The following is a 15,337-nucleotide window of genomic DNA, read 5'->3' on the forward strand; positions in this document are numbered from 1 at the left end:
CTGTGCTCTAATGATTGACAGTGAAGTGATTTCGGATTGGATGGATGCTGCATCTCGCGAGACGAGACTTGTGTATTGTTTGATACATTTTTTTGAAGAAACAAATATTGTGAATATCTACGTTAAATCTACATTGCTAGTTTTAAAATAGCAAATCGATGTGAGTTTATTTTTTGCTATGATCTAAAGTGTTTGATAAAAAGTTAATAATTACATTTGCGTTGCACTAACCGTAGTATTTTCTGTAAGCGACCTATATTTTTATCTCTTGATTTAGTAGTATTCCGTTGTTATTAATTACACCTCAGTTCTATTATTTATACCATATATAGGATATACTGCATTTTGATCCTTTGGAATATCTGCCAAGGCAAGCAAGTGATTCATAATCATAATGTGTGCATGTACTATTGCAATACATTTGTTGCATACACAACATCAATTATTAGTGTGCATCATTGATTGACATTGTATAATCTACAGCATTGTTACTAACAATGTGTTGTTTAACAACAATGTATGCATTTCCATTATTCAGTTACCACAACAAACATTGTCATGGTCACTGAAACCTTGAATTTGGTATCACAGTGTTAACCATATATGCAATTAAGTGGATAGTTTATATTAAAAAATGTTAATTTACGATTTGAGTAATATTATTCTAAAGTAAAGTAAAAGGCATATTATTTGCAAGTAATTTTTTTTTGAGCCCATAAGATATTTAGATGAAAAAATTTGATTGCATTATTTTTATCTATGAAAAAATTGCTAATGCTGCTGGTACACAGTTACACACATGCTTGCACCAGGTAATTATTGATTTTATACTTTAAATAAGTGTTCCGTGAACAAAGTTTTGTACGGAACACTAAAAATATCCTATGTCTATGAGTAGATTAATGCAACTATTGACCCTGAATAGGATATTAGTAATATTCAATTTTGTATTGAATAATTTTAATACAAAGTGTAGGACTCATAGACTAGGAATCCTCTAGACGGAGCTTAGTGCAATTATTTGCGGGTGCGGGGCGGGGGACGAGGTGAGCGAGTCCCATGCCGTGATTGGTCCGTTAAAAGGCACGGGAGTCACATAAAGACACTTAATTGACTCGAAAATGGAGTAAAACTACCATATATTTGTGGCAGAGGGGGAAGCGCTACTATGCTCAATCTGGAGGATGTCTTGTCTGTGGTAGGACTACTAAAATGATGAAAGTAAATTCATATTTATCAAAACTTATTTGGTGATACCTCACAACTCCCACATATAGTTTAAGGGTGGTATTCCACCTGTCCAATTTCTTTGTCCAATGTGTATTTGCATCTCACATTTTGCTTAGTGAGAGAGTGAGACAAAGACAACCTATGCAATGTTTTTCATTAGTCATTGGTTTTGTTCAAAGATTTAATATTATAGGAAGAAATAGAAGCCTCGTCATTAAAATCCAATCAGTAGTTTATAACATTTATGAGTATCAGTTAATAACGCCTCAAAAACATAATCTGGATTTTGCTATCGTCCAGCTAAGTATTTTTTTAAATATTTTTTTTTCAAATTGTACAGGATACGAAAATGGCTTCGACAACAATGATCGAGACTGTGACTATCACTAGACCACTCAAGGTAAGTGATAAATAAATTATTACACAAATGCTTAATACATTGTCCAAGCAGGGCTTTTTATTTTTATTGTTTATTAACTTATGTTTTTGGCATGTCTAACTTCCAGTTATATAACAAAACATATGTGCGACCCATATCTATCACGGTTCAAAAATCTTTACCCTATGGACTATGCAGGATACCCTATGGAATGAAATTCAACATTTGTCAACATCCCTATTATACCAGATATTACTAGTCGAAAACTCTATTTAACTGTGACCTGATCTAAATAATTAACTAACCCAGTTTACTTCGATTACTGATTAACTAAAATGTTTACCAGTTGTGTTAGGTACAGGTGCCTAACTAGTATTTAGATGAGCAGCTTATTATATTACGACGATGATAGAACCAACGTAGAACAGAGGCATTATTCTGAATAATATTACTTGAGTGCATAATTAATTTAACTACCTACGCTTCGTATTTTATTACTCCCCTTATCAGTTTATTATGTCACGTCTCACGCTCCGTAGAATTATTCATGGCGCACTAAAGTAGCTACTGCAGCGAGCAGGTACTTAGATAACAAATGGATTAGTTGCGAGGGCTTATTTATTTAATATTGCCTCTCTTTGATCCAATTTAAAAAGGCTTTTACGTGTGCAATCTGCGAGAAAACCGTCAAGTGCGAAGCCGAGTATTGGATTAGTAACGCGGGAACGACGTTAGTGGAGCTAGGAGGCGTGATGCAGACACACGGCAACTTGACTGCGAGCTATTTGTGGCAACCTGGGGAGTTCGCCAGGCGGATGCTCGGCGAGCGGCCTTCCCCCGTACCTCCGACAAGGGAGCTCTGGCCTCCACCGCAGCAGCCCATCAGTATCAGCACTCTACATGTCGCTTATCTCCAAGATGAACCCTACGCGCGACGGGCTTCGACACTCCCCCCACAACCATACGTGCCAACCACAATCCCTGTTGAGTACGAACACAGACGTCGAGTATGCAATGTGGGAACTAATACCGAACCCGCGCCGAATTTACTCGACAGGATGAGGCTTTTGCTCAAACGTAAACAGGATGATGTCGTTGTCGCTCACTCTACTGGCCGCCTGACTGCCGTCCGAGAAACCGCTATAGATGGAAAAGAAGAAGAAAATCCAGCTAGAAAAGCGTTCAACGGTCTCAAAAAGGCGCTCTCCGGTGCGAAGTACAAAATAGCTCCCGGATCAGAGACTGTGGACAGCCCTAAAATATCATACGAGATGCCTAAACCTGGGGATAGAATGACAACGACCTTTGGCGCTAGAGAGTCGAGGAGTTGGTGTAAGCTGCCTTCGGGAGCCGAGTGTCGGCGGCGACTCCGTGCCATAGGAGACTGGTGTTCCCGGCGACCGCGCCGTCCGCCGCGAAGACAGTCGCATCCACCTCGGCTGCAGATTACCCAGGTCTGATGAGCAGAAGATAGAAATCGCCTTGGAGCTTTCCAGTATTTAAAGTGTGCAGTAAAAGTTGCTGCTACTACTTGTCACCATGGCTTTTTGCTTATGGCTAAACAATGTTTGTGTTGTAGCATGATTGAAGTTTAGTAGCGTTTTGGCTAATAAATGTGTCTCGGTAATCTGTGTTTTGTTGGCGCGGGTGGGGCTCGGGGCGGGCGGGGCGCGGGCCGCGACGGCGAGGGCGGGCGGCAGTCCCGTGTCAGGCGTCGAGTCGCCCGGTCCGCCCGCCCAGCACCGAGACCCGCCCTGCGTACCCACACAAAGCCGAGTCCCAGACACCCCTTCCTTATCTGTCCCGTCATAAACATACTGCATAGAAAACTGCACGGTAGCGTTTATTGTTAAGTTCTCTTTGTGGTAAAGGTGATTTGAGTGTAGAATCACTGAACCGACGCGATCCAATGCGCAAATCTGACGACAGAAGTCGGAATTTTCTGGTGGATTTTTTCATCTACAGTTCGATGTTATTATCAGATTTCGTTATTTTGTGAAACGAGAGATTTTGCTTTAAAATATTTAATTTTCACGACAGAATATTAGGGGTCATCCATTAATTACATCACACGTTTAGGGGGTGGGAGGGGGTCAATAAAATGTGACATGTTGTGACAAGGGGGAGGGGGGAGTCATAAACTTTGTGACGTCACTTTAACTATCAGTAACCGAAAATGTATTTTTATTATTTTATACGCCAATTATCATTTAAATAACAAGGTTTTGAAACGATAATCGTTTTTATTCGTTTAATTTTATTTCTTAATCAGTTTTGGGTTATATTATTACTAATATTTCTTTTGTCAAAAATATTTTGATAAAATATTAAATAAATATTTGCCGATTTCGTTGAAGAAATGTGACGTCACACCAGGGGGGAGGGGTTTGCCAAATGTGACCAAGTGTGACAAGGAGGGGGGGAGGGGTAAAAAAACCTAGAAATTCGTGTGACGTAATTAATGGATGACCCCTTAGTTTCTTGTAGTTTTGTAGACTTAAGTCGAACAAATTCATGCTGATTGGTTTGTTTGTTAAAATTTAGCATCATCCTGAAACAAATACATACCTACATGAAGTCGCATTTCATACACCTAATTAATTTATTAATCCATTAGGAGCACTTACGTTAATCACGTAGTTTAGATACAAATAACCGGTAATCATCTTACCAATCACTGATCGTTTAACTAAAATCAATCGCTAATTAATTCAAGGCGTGACCCGGTTTTTGACTTAGTAAACAATTATGTAGTTGTAACTTGAATGTAATTAAAACTTTAACATTGGCTTTGCTAAGACTCCTGGAACGATTCTAGTAAAGCAGGGTTTCACTATTTCTTTGTCTATAAATATTTTAAAGGTATAAGGTACTCGAGGACATTGCTGTTTTTTAGGTAAAAGAAAAAACTACAACGGCATAAAAAGAGACGTCTCTGATGTAGGTAATATGATGATTTCAGATTATTATTTACCCTCTCTTTCTTAATAAATATTGACAATGGTAACTTTACCGTTACGTGAGTCTATGAACAATCACTGGGCCTTACTGGGGCTACATATTTATACCCACAGAATTTGACTCTAAAAATTATGGGGCACACACCACACAGGTTCTAAAATATAACTGTGCCTCAAAACTTTTGTTACATCCAAGTATTGTAGCGGTTTGAAACAATCGGTTTTAAAGCATAAATATACTAATATTGCGAATAAGCCCAGAGGTTACGACGATACCTCAATAAAGAACAGTAAAGTTAATACAGTTACAGCGTTCATAAGCAAAGAAAGTGAAACGACTGATACACGAGAGACGGCATCATTTCACTTTCATCGACGGACGTTCCAAGACAGTGCTTATACGTACAAAAATATAATCGCCGGCAGTCATTCCACGCGTCATTTACTGTCTGAAGCTTTCTTCTCGTGTTCTTCGTATTTGTTATATTACTTTCCCACGTACATGTCTACGAGCCGGCGGTAGATTCAATATGTTCAATAACGTGCATAGAAATTCAGTGTCAGCTTTAGCCAATCGATCTGTAAATAATGCTATATTATAGTCTGTAACTGTATCTTTAGATATTTAAATAAAAGTAAACAAAATATACCCTCAAATGGCTCCTTAAGCCAGTTGAGGGTAGATAAAAACATTACATGATCAAAATAATGTAGGTGAAAGTCAGGTCGTTCACTGACAGATCCAGGCGCTTTTGTATTTGGTTGGTTAACCAATAAATGTTATAACTACCCGAAAATGACGTCATGCTCCGTGGAAACCCCACTGTCTGTTTTGTGATTTATTGAAACGTAATGCTGATGTACACAATATGTACTGAATTAGTACATACTTAAAAAAAATTGTACCTCAATAGATCGAGAATACAATTAACTCAATTCGGACTTGCTGTAGAGCATCTCCCCAGCAACCCCAAAATTTAATTAAAGAAATTTCACGTAAATACTTACTTTTTAGCAAATAAGACGCGGAAAAAAATTGTACTGCGATTTTTAACGTTAAATGAGTTAGCCATGGCTAGTTAAATTACCTAATTGTCGCCAGGACGCAAGCGCCTCCAGCCGACTTCTCAAACGTACGAAACTTTGTATTTTTATTAGAGATGCAACGAATAGTTGTTATATTCGGCCCGCCCATTGGCCAAATATTCGGTATCCGGCCGCCGAATACTGAGAAATCAAGCATTGTTACTATCCGGTATCCGGCCGGATATTAAAATAATGGCCGCAAAGGCCGGATACCGGATAGTGACCGAATATCCGGTGCATCTCTAATTTTTATATACAATGGGATACACACATTTTATTTATGTTATGAACTTGGTTTCTGGTGAGAGTTCCAATATTTTCTTGTCAACTCTGGCCCCCATTTCACCACACTGGCAGGTACGACAATTGTCAAAAAAATGACAGACCTCCGTTTCACCACGCCGACATTTGTCGAGTGACAATTGACATGTGACAGGTGACAGATAACAACTTCGTAATTTGTTTTGTATAGAACTTCATATAAACATGACAGGTATTTTGGTACAATTGTCTAATTGTTTTACTAGTCGACATATTCGTCAATTCTTGACAAGAGATCGTTAATTGCTTTCGATGTGCCGTGTTGTCATTACTAACATGATATTGATTGAGATCCCAACCCCATCTAATGCAAGAATGTAGGTACATAGTTACAAGATGTCAGGGTGATAATTCTGGTCTCCATTTGTCTGGTCTACATTCAGCCGATTGGCGTGCAAAATTCTGTCGCATTTTATACATATAGTAAAAATGTCAGCATATTACAAATAACTAATTGGCAATCACTACCCTATCTTATACAAAATATAAATACATCAAATTTAATCTCAATTATATTATTACAATTTATAGTGGAATTATGATTTCATGCTAGTTAAGAAGAATTTAAAAGCGATTTAAAGCGATTTTTATTTGTACCTTTAAGGCGAATTTAGGGTACAGAGTTTTGACAACGTTTATTTTCAATGAACTGCAACATTGATAACGGGGTTTACTAACAACGAAAACACTACAATTGTCACCCAAGCCTGACACAGCTCCGATTTCATGTCAAGAATTACCGACAAATTGACAAATATATCGACTTATAAAAACTACTCTTGTTTCACAATTATTTTCATTAAATTAAAGATGGACAATTGTAACTAAATGCCTGTCATGTTTATAAGCACTTCTATACAAAAACAGTTTACGAAATTGTCACTTGTCACCTGTCACTTGACAATTGTCACTTGACATATATTATGTCACTGACAAATGTCGGTGTGGTGAAATAGGGGCCAGGAATGGTGTAGTTGCATTGATCATAAACGTACTTATTTTTAGTCGTACCTACGTGTTTTCTACATGACATTATTGGAATATTAGAACTCTCATCAGAAACCAAGTTCATAACATAAATAAAATGTGTGTATCCCATTGTATATAAAAATACAAAGTTTCGTACGTTTGAGAAGTCGACTGGAGGCGCTTGCGTCCTGGCGACAATTAGGTAATTTAACTAGCCATGGCTAACTCATTCAACGTTAAAAACCGCAGTACAATTTTTTTCGGCGTCTTATTTGCTAAAAAGTAAGTAATTACGTGAAATTTCTTTAATTAAATTTTGGGGTTGCTGGGGAAATGCTCTACAGCAAGTCCGAATTGAGTTAATTGTACTCTCGATCTATTGAGGTACAATTTTTTTGAAGTATGTACTAATTCAGTACATATTGTGTACATCAGCATTACGTTTCAATAAATCACATAACAGACAGTGGGGTTTCCACGGAGCATGACGTCGAAAATGTACAAATTGTTTACTTTTATTTAAATACCTAAAGACACAGAGTAGGTATAGTAAAAGTCTCCGGGTTCTAAAGTTTCAAAGGGCCACAAATATTAATTGGAATTAGGGATAAGTTGACAGTGGTTGACTGGTAGAAAATGCCTTAAGCCATTTGTACTTATAACTTAATGTGCAATCAATTTTAAAGAAATTAATAAATAAGTTCGCTTTTGTATATTTTGTATGAACCTGTGTTATGTGTTATGTACAATAAAGTGGTTACTAAGTACTAGAGTATTTAAAGAGTGGCTTAAATGTAACCCGATTCAGCCGCATGCAGCTCGCAGTTTGCTGATGCTCTGGTCTATCTTGACACACTCGCGACTTGAAATAAGTATTTGATTAATGTATAAAAACCAAATGTCTATCAGAAATTACTAGTAATTTACCTGTACACTACAATTTTGCAGAATTTATTAGGATAATCAACGGTTGAATCAATGCTAATCCAAAAAGGTCGAATCGTCCAGACCAACAACGATCGAAGAAATTTTTACGTGAACAAATGTAGACGTTTAAGTATATTGTTGGTACGAGCATCGTCCGGATGTTCGGAAGCGCGCTGCATACATAAACGCTGCTATGTAAACAGTTTGCTTAAAGAAATCGTTTAATTGTATCAGTTCAAACAAATGAACGCTTAGAATAGTCAAATCGTTTGTTTACTTAGCTGAGCTGACTACCGAGCGGATGGTTCTTTTATTGAAATATATTATCTATATATAAACGAAACAGATCGAAACAGATTTTATAAGGGATTACTTCCAGTTAACCTTACATAACATAGCATACAATACAACCTTACAAGCTAGCGTGCTTAACAGACATACAAAAAACAATAAAATAAAAAACAAAGTAAAACATTAGCACGACACAATTCGTCGCAACTGAAATTATAGTCATGAAAAAAACGCCTATATTGCTCCTACAACATTTTGGCAACGCAACTCTATCAACGTTAAGTCTTTTCGTCACGACATTTCGTATTTTTTCATAGCGCGTTCGTGTTTTATTCCAATATTGGTATCGCTAGGGTAATTTTTGTCCAGCGCTGCGGCGCTGTGACGCCACGGGCGACCTCATTCGGTGGCCAGCCTTCCCCCACAACACGTGTGCTCCTTTCTGTGACCTAAATTTCTAGGAAAGTCGTGCGGAAAGGGTGGCTAAGCTGCCAGTAATTTAACCTGTGTACATGCAGTTATGGTACGGTCCAACTCACACACTTTTTTTACTCTGTGGCTTTGGAATAAGGTGAAAATATGGTACACATGCATGTTTATCACAGTACCTCTGCTCTACCATAAACCTATTTACCTACGCCTAACCAGCAAAGAAATTCCACTTAATTGTAGGACTGATTTATTGCGTTATAACTTATAAAAAATAATTAGCATGGCAAACATTCTCAATCTAACAGAAATATGCATAACAATAACAATATCTTATTTTAATGCGTGTAACAAGTACAGGTTTCACATAACATATTTGGAAAATGAAGATAGAAAATGTACAACCTATATACCTGTATGTATAACTTATAATCGTCTTACTATAATTGAAGTAAATGCGCGATCATTAATAGCTTGTGTGTGAATAAAGAAGTAATTTGTACACAAAATAAGTTAATTAATAAAAAAGTCGCATCTATATCGAAAGAACTAAGGATCGAAATCAAATGCTTTGGTAAAAATGTCAAACCATTAAACTTCAATAAAGGGTCGTCGACATAAAACCGACTGCACCGGGGTCAACATCTATTAGCAATGTTTTCAAAGCTTCCTGGGCTTTCTTTTTATTGGTATCATCAATCACCTTTCAATCAGTGATTTACTTAACCCAGGCCGCATTTTTCTGTTGTGCCTCGCTCAATCGACAGTGACAAATTAAGTTCTATCGCTCAATGGCTTTCGTGGGCCACTTCGGCTGTGATACGGATGATACTAATGGACTTTATTGTCCCTTTCGTTTAGCATAATCCTAAATTATGGCTTTGAATTTAGAAGTATATAACTTTATTGGGTATTCGATCAGAAGACTAAACTTTGCTTTGATATATTGGACACGACTTATGTTTTTCTTGTTTTGGGGCGGGTTGTTTGAAACTCGCAGCAATCTTATTGTTACGTCCAATTGTAAATATGAGAACTTTGACGTAGGTATTTGTAATTGGATGGCGGCTGCCGATGCTGCTTAAGGATGATCGCTTTGCTCAATATTGTTTGTGCAAACTGTACACAAGCTCGCAATTACAGATGCCTTAAGGCGACTAGCTTAGAACCAATATGTGCTTAACTGTAATCGCTAGACATGGGTGCCGTAGCGTGAAACATAAGCTATCCCTCGCTACTCCGATCCGATATCCGTATTCCGTACCCTACGGGATAAATTACGTATTTGTCAAACATAAGTAACATTAGGTACCTTACACAGGCATCACTGAATTACTATGCGCCGCATATATTAGGCACTACTTTTTCCTCGTCTCCATCTCTACCTTTGTCCGATACTCGATTACAAATTGTTTCAATCGCATTGCTATATCAGACCTTTCCATCCTGATCCTTGAAATTAATTTAACTAGTCTGTCTGGAAAGAGGAGAGTCGTGAAATATATGGGATCGAATACATTCTACGACTCTTCTCTTTCCGCACAGACTCTGTTACCGCTATTTAGTGTTTGATCAGAAGCGTTAAGCTGGGCGCCGCGATAGACCATACTGTGGCGTCTGTAGCAATACACTTATTTATAGATCCATTTATCAGCTTGATTTCTGTGATTGACGCATAAACCCCGAACAGTTGTGTCCAAGTGTTGTGATTAGCAAGTGGTTGTGTAATGTGTTGAGCTGACCTGTTGGGTGTAGCGGAGTGGCGGGTCGGTAGCGCTTCATGCAGGGGCGCGCGGCCGCAGGCCCGGGCGGGCTCCGCTCCAACCCGCGCGCCCTTCCGCCGGTGCTGCCGCCGCCGCCCCAGTTCGCGACGGACCAAGAAGCGATGCCGGCCAACCAGATAGCCCAGGTGCCACACTAAACTGATCATTCGTAGCAATTACAATTTCGCGTTAAGAACTGCTTAGATTTTTTGCGGTGAAACATATTCTAGCACTAGCTTCCTTCGACGTGTCATTGGCAATTGATTGACACATTGGTATGGCTGCTGTCGTACTGTTTTCTATTTTTCAAATTAGACATAATACGGTATCATCAGCAATAAATCTATCTTACGTTTAGGTACACATGGAAGACAAAAGGCGCCAAAATTATGCCTTGTGGTACTCCGAGCATTATAGCCGGGCCACTTTACTCAGTTCCGTTAACAGCCACTTAATGGATTTTCTTTTATTAAGTAAGTCAACGAGGGTTTCAGTCGGCATACCGCGTTTCTTCAGTCTTAAAAATTATTATTGTTGGACGGGAAATGTCTTAATCTGCGAGGAGCTTGACCACAAACCACAAGGTATTTGAGTACAGTAAAATTAGTGCACAGTCGCCATCAGATCTAAAATGGTCGTGTAATTAATTCAACAAGGTACGGATGAAAGGAAGTTCTCGTAAGTAAACCACACGGGATTTTAGCAGTCTTAAGTAGAGATGCCACGAATATTCGGCAACTATTCGGTATTCGGCCTATTCGGCCACTTTGCCGAATATTCGGTATTCGGCCGAATGTTGCCTACTATTCGGCCGAGTACGGAATATCTATTGCACCTACCTAAAAAGAAAAATTACCTAAAAAAAATAACCAAAAACTAGGTACAGTGAAACCTGGATAAGTGGGATCTCAAGGGACGAGCAAATTTGTCTCACTTAAAGAGGTTTTCCACTTAAACAGGGTCTCAGTTAGCCAGGTATAAATAAATTTCTGTCTCATTTATAGAGTGTTCCATTAATAGAGGTGAGAAAAGAGGTTATTTCAGATATAGAGGTGGTAAATAAGGTATTTTGTCAACATTATGTATGAATTGTAATCATCAACAATAAATAAAGGTAAAATAATCCTTGTCCTTAAATAGTTTTTAGGTCTGTTAAAATTTTTATTCGAATTAACTTTGAATGATGCTACTTCTACAAAGGATGGATTTTGTTAAATTAAATTTAAAACGGACTTCATTGCGTCTTAGAACTTAAATAAATGAAATAAATTTTTGGTTTTTCGTTTCGATAGTTTTAACTACTTACTCAAACTAACTAAATAAAACTTGAAGTCGTTTAGACTCAATTAACCGAATGCGGAATTTTCGGTTAGACTAAAGTCCAAGATCTTCAATAAAGTCCAAGTTAGAGAGGTCATAGATTGACGTTATCTCAGATACAGAGGTCAATTCCTATAACATTCTAAAAAGCAATGAAGCAAATGTATCTTTCAAATATAGTCTCAGTAAGAGAGGTAAAATACACTCTCTGTCTCAGTAATAGAGGTAAATTTGACTATAAAATCGAAACAACTAATCTCAGTTATAGAGGTCTGTTTTATCTCACTAACAGAGGTAATTCAGCGCCAAAGTGCCGGGACCGCACCATGAGTCCCAGCTATAGAGGTTTCCCACTTATCCAGGTCCCACTTAACCAAGTTTCACTGTATATAAAATGTATTCTTGGAAAGTAGTTAAATACGAAAACACGTTTATGAGCATTTTTTGATTATAAAATATTTTATTTTTAACATGATTTGATTGACTCTAACTACATTAATTAATTCTGTTCAACATAAAAATATATCTTAGCAAACGTTGTGCTTAGTTGGCGAACACTATTCATAATAATTGTGACTCAAAATATTCGCATGTCATGCCGAATATTCGGTCGCCGAATATTCGGTATTCGGCCGAACGAGGGGCCGAATATTCGGTATTCGGCCAAATTCACTATTCGGGGCATCTCTAGTCTTAAGTATTATTATTTGATTTGTTTAGACAGAATGAGGTTACAAAGGCTATTTTTGGATAGGTGCTTGGATTACTTTCAACAGTCTTCTTAATTAACTTTAGTGGTTCTCTATTCTAATTTGTATTCTTATTCATTGTTAAATGTTCTGATAATGTCATGGAATTCAATTTCCTACGTTACCTCTTTTAATACCGGTGTCTGTGGCTTTACTAACAATAGTAACATGCGAGAAATAGCATTCTGCGTCTTCGTTAATACATATACGCCTTGAATCGGTTATTGTGATTTTTACAAAGGAAAATACAGTCAGTCTGCAAAGTAGGTGAAGCAGAGAAATAATGACATTGTTATATCGAATGTTCAGCTGGTACGGGGTACAGACAAGTATTAAAAATACGTTACATGTACTGTACAAAACCTTGTAATTCTATTCCATATATGACGTCACTGAGCAGATGTAGGGCCTTGTGCTTGTGATATTGCATATGATTTTTCTATAATTGCCAGCTCAGTAGGTGCAAACAGCCATGTTCATTGTTCAGTCAGTTCAGTAGGCTCTAACATAAGAATTTTTTTTGTTCAAGGGTTGGAAAATGTAATTGTTCCATGTTCTCTTACTAGCAGGTACATTTGCGACATCTAGCATTCCACATGTCTGGGATTACGGCGGCGAGCATGTCATTGTAGGAAGTTGCAATACAAGAAAGTTTCCCGAGGGTAGCTTACCGTTGGAGTTTGTGCCTATTCCGACTTACCTTTGTGTTCCTGGGTAGTGTGACCCAAATGTACTCGCTATTATTTACTGAGATTTAGAGCGCACTAACTTGAATTTAATGCTGCGGTTGCCGCCTTAGAGAAGTGCAGGCCGAGTATTCCCATTGCGCTGTCAGCTTGAGTCGAATGATCATTCGAGTCTGTTTTAGGTGTGACCTCGAAACCTGGAGCAACGAGATTTGTTGGAATCGAGTGTTACAAGCATGAAACCAATTAGGACGCAATTGAGTTGCTCATGTTATGTTAACATCGTAGTTTTGAAACGTGATAAAGTCATTGCAAAGTCGTCTCTACAGAGGCCTTCTGTAGAGACGACTTTACAAGTTTTATGATGGTAAAATTCATGGTTCGTAAATCTATCACTAAATTCAGGAAGCCTGAATAGCAACCGTTTTAATCGCTCATGTTTAGATTGAAGTGATTGAGTTAAGATTTGAAAAAGGATTCCAACTCATCACTCAGCATATTTGGCTAGACTTTTTAGTTTAAAGTGCACATCGTAAAACTCATTTGAGTTTTTTAAATGCTTTAGTCCTTGCCAACTCCATTAAATGCTTTAGTAGCAGCCACACATAAACGAAAAACGGTCTTATTAGCTATGCGGAAAACTAAAAGCGATGATCGCGCTCGACGTAGAAAAATTTGAATTTTTGTGGTGGGCCCACAAAAATTCAAAGCTTTCTACGTAAAATTCAAATCGTTATTAGACATCTATCAAATGAAAAATAACTGTGTCATGTAAGCACCTAAGTACCTATCCCATATCGCGGAGTACCTACAGTCAATACTGCTCTAGGCTTTTCTGAAGGTTCGACTCTCCTTCCTTCACTTCAAAAGCGATTGTAGTATAACTCCTGACATTGTTTCAACTGTTTCAAGCCACTGCGGCTATGGCTGAGGCGGAATTGGATTTTTCCAAGCTTCATGAAGAAGCTTTGTTTATTTCTGGCTTTGTGTTGTTTTATCTATTGTGATCTCTATTCTTTAGTACTTCTATTGTGTATTTGCAATATGTACTTATGTTTCTTTCCTTGGCTTGTTAGTCTTAATCGGGACTCTTGACTCTTCGGGACATGTCAAATCAGTTTCATTTTTTGGACTGTCAAAAACAGAATGGTACATACTAGCCCCGAGGCAAATTAGTTCGTCTAGTTCCACACAACAATTTTGTTTATTCTAATAAATTTTACACATGAATATGAAATGACCCAGTAATGGGAACCATAATAGAAATGTTTAATCTAGTTTATTTTGATCGTATAATAAAATTGCATGAGACTTTTCTTGCTGAAAAAATGTACTTTTCAAAAACGTTGTCCAAATCATATTGTCCTCTCCTACCAGCACTGCTGCATGCATGGGCTCGAAACAAAATTTACAGTACATTGGCAGAGCCGTGTTGCTTTCCCTAGTAATAGCCCTTTTCACATCTGTTATATCCCTACCCGAAAAATAAAAAATCGTTATTTTTTTCTTTCAGTACAAACGGTATTTCTTGTATTTGGAATTAGTTATTGTAGAATATTCCCATATAAAATTAAACTACATTAGTATAAGCATTAAATAATAGTGATTTTTAAACTAAAACATTATTTTTGTACAAACGCGAGAACCTCAAAAAATGGTCTGACTAGACGAAAACATATGCATCGGGGCTCGTAGGTACTCTTTGAAGTTCCGAGTGGCCGAATCTTTATTGTATGTCGGCAGAGTGTCTACCTACTTTTTGTAGGGATTATTATTATTAGTGCTATGATATACATACTACCTACTGTTTTTATACAATAGTAAGTCAGGTGCTTTGGAATGTAGCTTGTTTATTCTGAAGTACTCTTTGAAGTTCCGAGTGGCCGAATCTTTATTGTATGTCGGCAGAGTGTCTACCTACTTTTTGTAGGGATTATTATTATTGGTGCTATGATATACATACTACCTACTGTTTTTATACAATAGTAAGTCAGGTGCTTCGGCATGTAGCTTGTTTATTCTGAAAAGAAAAAAAATTTAAATGCCCGGTGATCAATATATAATAGACTTAATAGGTATGTCATATATCACTGTCATTAATATTAGTTTCTATTCTATATTCATCAAAGTCGTTCGATGTTCGGTATTGCCTCAAAGCACAACATAAGGTTTAATAAATGTGTAGTTCTTCTAATGGATACATCAAACCGTCAGCATCAGCATATAA

General features: G+C 37.5%; 2 protein-coding genes across 3 annotated transcripts in view; both read left to right on the top strand.

Annotated features, from left to right (window-relative positions):
• The first annotated feature begins 3 nt into the window (after nt 1–3).
• LOC134796048 (transmembrane protein 47) overlaps nt 4–15,337 on the top strand; it is a 42,396-nt gene continuing 27,062 nt past the window's right edge. Inside the window, exons 1-2 of one of the 2 annotated variants that reach the window (XM_063767979.1) lie at nt 4–160; nt 1,571–1,630. In XM_063767979.1, the coding sequence (XP_063624049.1) occupies nt 1,580–1,630 (51 nt within the window). In that variant the 5' untranslated portion in view covers nt 4–160; nt 1,571–1,579. Of the gene's footprint in view, nt 161–1,570; nt 1,631–10,226; nt 10,502–15,337 lie in introns of those variants that run through there. The other variant, XM_063767978.1, reaches the window with a different exon arrangement.
• On the top strand, nt 2,323–3,236 carry LOC134795993 (uncharacterized). The gene has a single exon (XM_063767892.1). The coding sequence runs from the start codon at nt 2,362–2,364 to the stop codon at nt 3,067–3,069; it is 708 nt and encodes a 235-aa protein (XP_063623962.1). The 5' UTR covers nt 2,323–2,361; the 3' UTR covers nt 3,070–3,236.

This window comes from Cydia splendana, chromosome 13 (assembly GCF_910591565.1).
Source record: "Cydia splendana chromosome 13, ilCydSple1.2, whole genome shotgun sequence".
In the NCBI taxonomy this organism is placed as follows: Eukaryota; Metazoa; Arthropoda; class Insecta; order Lepidoptera; family Tortricidae; genus Cydia; species Cydia splendana.

Excerpts from the sequence above, each read along its gene's own strand:
- LOC134795993 (XM_063767892.1), top strand. The coding sequence starts at position 2,362 with ATGCAGACACACGGCAACTTGACTGCGAGCTATTTGTGGCAACCTGGG.